The 6,208-nt window shown below is 37.9% G+C and overlaps 1 protein-coding gene across 1 annotated transcript in view; it reads right to left on the bottom strand.

Annotated features, from left to right (window-relative positions):
• The window catches only part of LOC149817741 (uncharacterized), a 42,450-nt gene that overhangs the window by 34,122 nt on the left and 2,120 nt on the right, over positions 1 to 6,208 (bottom strand). Inside the window, exon 2 of the mRNA XM_089984331.1 lies at positions 6,150 to 6,204. Within this exon, the coding sequence (XP_089840457.1) occupies positions 6,150 to 6,204 (55 nt within the window). The remainder of the gene's footprint in view (positions 1 to 6,149; positions 6,205 to 6,208) is intronic.

Consider the following 6,208-nt stretch of genomic DNA (forward strand, 5'->3'; position numbering starts at 1 on the left):
CACACGGCTGGATCCTGGGTATCGGACCCGGACCCAAGCCCCACCCCGCATACATAAAAAAAATGATATGTTGAAGGGTTCAGCCGCTATAGGGTTGAACCCGATAATGGAAAGATGGGGGAGGCGTTAGGGTTCAAAACCCTAACGTTGTGCGAAATCGGAAGGGGGGGTATGCGCAGCCGCCAGGAGGAGACTCCTCCCTTTTCGGGCACCCCTCTATAAAAGGGAACCCCGAACCCCTTCTCTCCCACCTTCTCGCTCTTCCTCCCACTGTAGCTCTCTCTTTTCCCCGCGACCTCTTATCTCATCCCTCCCTCTCTCTCTCTCATTTTCATGCACGACTGCAAGACCACCAGCGTCGGCGACCTTTCAACCGCGACAGCCTCCTCCTCCTCGCCGAAACAGGTAGGATTTCCTGTTTCTTTTCTTAAGGGTTCCCATATGTTGAGCGATGTGTGTGTGGGTTACCGTGAATAGCAAAAGAAAAATTTTGTTTTGGGGGTTTTTTATTTCGACCGTGTGGTTGCCGGAAATACTCGGCGAAACAGAGGGAGACTTGGGGGATGTTGTGCCAAAAACCCCAAATCAACAGATTTGGGGATTTCGGATCGATGATTGAGGCAATGGAGGGGTGATTTTGTTTCGGATTTCTGCATTGAAGGAGTTTCTTAAGGGTAGCAGGGAGGGGTATTTTGTCTGATTCCTGTTAGATGGTCGGAAACCCCAAATCACCGATTTGGGGGTTCCGACTGTCAATGGTATAAGGGGGCCCGATTACTGTCAGAGGGGTAGACCGAAACCCCAAATCGGCAGACTTGGGGGTTCGGTATGCTGTTAAGAAGGGATGGCCGGGAATCCCAAATCGACATACTTGAGGATTCTGACTGCTGAAAATAAAAATAAAAATAAATACAATAAGATTATGGTCGGACTGAAGGGTTAGAGTCTGAGCTCGGTCCCCAATGGTCCTGTTGCGTGCTATTCTTTCTATTATTTGTATCAGTTTCTGAATGGATTTTCCCTGTTAAGGTACCGTTTGGATTATGCAAATTGCTACTACGCTCTGTTATCGATTGATGACCTATTAAGTTCTGTTTGTTTCTTTGTATAACGTGATTGACTGAATTGTTGATTATTGATGCTTCTACGTCACATTATTGACATTCTGGTGGTAAGCATTACTAGTTTACTGGAAGGTAATGGTTTAATTAAGAAACTTTACTAGGATTTATGATCACTTAAACCAAGTTAACTTGGCACACTCGGTCACTCCAATATTAGGTAACTACTGAAAATAGTAAAATATAACGGATTGTTCTTGGTTTGTTTGATTGTTCTTCGGTCTATATTTTTTTAGCTGCTACGTAAATTTCAGAATGTTTAATTGTAAGTTTCATATAAAAGAATGCTTCTGATGCATAAAGGAATTTGACTATTAGTTAAAACTGCATTACCATAAAGCTTTATGAAGTTATTAAATCTAGACAAAAGATTAGATATCACAGCAGGTCATTCGAATCAAACCCCAAATCCTATGTACTGAGATGTTTGAATGTTCAGATTCATGTGCTGGAGCATATTCAGTATTGCTGGTATAAAAAAATGTGGTTGCTAATCCAGGCTTAGTGGTTCTCTTGTTAAATTTCAAATTCCGTTACGTCATGTATATATAGGAATAAGGTGCGGATGTGTGAACCCCAAAGTGAGTAACAGTGATATCTCCTTGTGCATTCCTAAGAATCTAATCATATGATTAGTCGCATGGTTCATTTAATGTTAGTCAAGACAATTAAATATTTAAATAAATCTTAATAAAGATGAAATGTCCAGCTTGCACCAAACTGGAATTGTAATTATAGTCTTCCATATACAATTTGTTGCAAGACTTAAAATCTACTAAAGTGAAACTATTGAGACTGCTTGTGTTGTCGATCAATGTGTCTTAAAAATAATGGGATTCAAACACATATTGTAAGTGATGCTCCTATTATGAAGTACTACAACTGAAGATCATGATGTAGCTAATTAGTCATCTAACATGTAGCTAATTTTCATTTGATCTTGTCGTATTGACAATCATGTAGACTCATGTGATTTTTCTTGAATGATTGGGTTAGCCAGTGTCATAGGGATGCAATAAATCATGCAAAATATGTTGTCATGCAAATGCTAGAAGGTTAATGTTTCATTTAACATGAACATGCATATTGGACATGTTTGTTCACGTGCACACACACTCAAAGGGAGTATACATTGACATGGATACATGTGTATGGATGTAGGAAATACACATGACAAAAATGCATGTGATGTGTGGAATTACTTGCTTATGATTGACTTTGTCTTGTATGGGTGCACGTGCATTTAGCACATTAGTCTGATGTTATGTAACACATCATTATGGTTTTGTTGTGTGATGCATCGATGGCCTAATGGATCATCACCGACCCTGAGAGCCGTGAACTTGGTTGTTTTTCATATATGTTTTATTGCATCACTTAAACCACACATATTGGTTTTGCACACTACTACATTGTTCTAGTTGTCCTCACGGGCTAGAGTCCCGAAAGGATTCTCGCAGGAGTAGATGCGAGCTTTTGCCTTTACTTTTTGTATATGGTATTGCAAAACTTAAAGAATTGATTTTTAATAAAAGATAATAAGTAAGAACAGTGTAATATACGTTCTAGGATCTCCCATCTGGAGAATGAGGATCTTAGAGATCCGGTCTTGAGGATATTGTGAGGATACAAAAACTCTGTGTGCTTAATTTAGTCCCCTGAACCCGATATTGAGGTTTTTTTTCCTGGCCACGGTTTTAGGGAGAGTCCGTCATTTTACCTGTGGTGTGTTTTGACACAGCTATTGTTTTGCTACCAAGGAAGTGGCACTTGTGGGCGTGGGGTATCCCTTGTGTCCCCGACATTAGATATGGAGGTCTAATGTTCCGAAGATGAATCGGTCGAGAGCTAAGTTGGAACCCAGTAATAAAATACAAGTTGTATGCTAAGTTACCCTGGGAACCTAACTTGACCTCGAAGATTGTACATGTTGGGTGTATCCGCGGGCGATGGTAATTAAAAATAGGAACTTAAATTGTATGCATTTAATAGGGCATGCATATGGAAAGTAAAACTTTAATGAAAGACAATAAGGTGTTCATACATTGCACATAAATCATGCATAATCCTGCTATGCATTAGGACATGCATATTTTACTTCTTCTCTTGAATGTTATATGTGTTAGATGGGTGATGGTTAATTTTTAATGCATGTGGAATACCTTGCTTACTTAAATTGAAATACCTGTTGTTGATTAAGGTTCTTGTATACTTAATAAATATTGCATGAATGCTTAAATTGATTTAAGTAATTGTCATAATTGCATTCCTCTGAATCATTACATGAATTCATATCTGTGGTTATGGGATATTTATATGTTGTTAACGATGTTACCTTCCAGTTGGCATCTGATACATTATTGACTGTCGTAGCGTAAATCTTTATTTATTCTTGTATATACTGAACATCACACATGACACCCGCACCACATACTTGACACGTGATATACCTGTAAGAAAAATTACAGTAATTCCTACTTAAACACTTATAGTCTAATTCCTATAAATTTATCATTTTTCAGGTAATGAATACAGTATATGAGCGGTTGTGGGCTGAGGTTTCGATCGAGATTTTGTATTTACTGTTCCACGGATAGTTCGAGAAACTCTGATGTTAATTTTCATTGATATTGAAATGAAATAAATGATTTTGGTTTGCTCCCCATTGTAATGTTCCGGAATGCTTAACCTTATAGTATTACTTGTTTCAGCTGTGTTCAAAAAAAAATCCTCAAAATTTGGGTTAAGATTTCAGGGCGTTACACTCTAGCTTTCTCTTTCTCTCTCTAAAGAGGAACCTAGAAATACTTTTTTTCACACACAAACACATGTCAATAGTAGGGATTTAAGTTGGATATTCGACTAACCTGAACCTGTTTACTGAGGTTTGATATGATCTTCCAAATCCAATTGGTTAAACGGGATTCAGCTTGAGAATTTTACATCCAAATCTTAAAAAAAAATACAATCATCATCCTAGCCCATAGATATGCAAAGTATATCCGATTAGGGCAAACAAGTAAATGGATGTGCATTTGGTAATGGTATATTTCTAACATTGTAGAATTAATAATGCATTTAATCCACATAGGCCTTACAAAGGCCCAGAACTGATGCAACAAAACAGGATACATTATGACCCTGAAACCAGCTCCAGTGTTGCTTTGCACCTGTATTTTATGTAAAATAAGATACCTTCAAATACGTTATGATACAACCTGATATAGGTGTATCTTCCAATACACATAAGTGGGATTTTTTTTTTGCATTTTTTTATCTTTTATATTTTGAATTTCTTGTGTTGGGCCTTTTTTTTTTACTAGGACAGGGCTTCTGAATGCCCCTTGCATTTCTCTCTAATCACTCTAAGGACAAGTTTGGCATCAACTGAAGGTATTGCGCACTATGTTTTAGCAAAGGTGGATTTTACATCCTGGTTCTTGGTTTTATCTTATCAAAGGTCCTTTGGTATTTTCACTAGAAGAAACAACAGAGTTTGCTATTTATGAAAACTAATGTGTCAATTCATTGACGGTCTTGAGCAAGAGGTAAATGAAGATGATTAGTGATTATCTTGAGAAGTCAAATAAGATAATTATCATGATAACTACGAATTGGGGATTGAAAGCAATGAACCCACCGCAAGGAGTCAGTTCAAGCAACCCGTCAAATCTGGATAATTTTTTGTTGGATCAGATTCCCAAATTGCACTGCATAATTGACCCTTGTTCACATTGATATAAGTTGAATCCGACCCTAGTAGCAAGATCCATAACAAAGTGGTATCAAAGCCAACGTCTACGGGACCCCATGTCCAATCTGGAGGACACCATGTGAGAGTATGTGTAAGCAAAGAGTTTGTGACAATGGTCCTCACAAAAATGCTAAATTATGCAACCACCTTGATTCAGAAAAATATGTAAGTAATGTGTTACCCCATGATCACATAATTTTGTGATATAATTTGGTGCCTATAAGCCACACAACATAAATAGTTAAGGGGCACAATCATTAGATAGTATTTCCAAGAAAAAATTATAAAAACCTACCTAACTTTTGAGTTATTACGAATACATGCCTAGTTAACAAAATAATTATCAAAGACCCACCCCCTTAACTCAGTTGGGTTTACCATGGTTAGTCTTTAAAAAATTACATAATTACCCTCCCCTAAGTCTTGTACTGTCAAAATGAAAGGTGTTCTTAATGGTGATTTTGCGTTGAAATCTCTCTCTCTCTCTCTCTCTCTCTCTCTCTCTCTCTCTCTCTCTCTCTCTCTCTCTCTCTTTTTGGAAACCTACCATGCAGTTGATCCCTTCTAGCAAAGCAAGAATCCTGAAGTGGGTTTTCACATGGGTCTGCAACTCTGCTGTGGTGCATAATCGGCCCTCAAGACATCACAGTTAAAATCTTATGTACAGTAGAATCAGATTGGAAGAGGAATGGAGGGAGAGAGGACACATGGAGGAGTAGAAGATCAAAGATTGGAAGAGGATTGGAGGGAGAGAGGACGTATAGAGGAGTAAAATAAAGGAGAGTGGAAGATGAATGAGGCCGGATGAAAGAGTAGAAGAATGGATGGAGAGAGAGAGAGAGAGAGAGGTGAAACATATTACCCTTGGTGGATCCTAACATACATTAGGCAAGTTCCAAAGGTGGGGAGAGGGAAACCTTCAGTTTGAAAATAGGGGTGCTCTAAAACTATTTTCATGGTAAAAGAATACAAGAGGGTAATAGTATAATTTTGTTGAGCCTAACCAAGGACTGACCATTGTAAACCCACCTGAGTTAAGAAAGGCAGGTCTTTGAGGATTATTTTGTTAACTAGGTGTGTATTTGTAATATCTCAAAAGTCAGGCGTGTCTTTGTAACTAGGTCAAAACTCAAAAGTTAGGCATGTTTTTGTAAATTTTTCTATTTCCCATCATCATTAGTTCATTACATATAATTATGTAACATAGAATTGAAAAGTCAATGAATAGTCAGAAGAACAGGAAAAAAACATAAAATAAATAAGTTATAGCAGACCTTCTTGAGCGAAGAATACATCGTGATCACTTGGGGGCAAGTCCATATCTAATATCTGC

Source organism: Nuphar pumila, chromosome 13, assembly GCF_984573655.1.
Source record: "Nuphar pumila chromosome 13, dmNupPumi1.hap1.1, whole genome shotgun sequence".
NCBI lineage: Eukaryota > Viridiplantae > Streptophyta > Magnoliopsida > Nymphaeales > Nymphaeaceae > Nuphar > Nuphar pumila.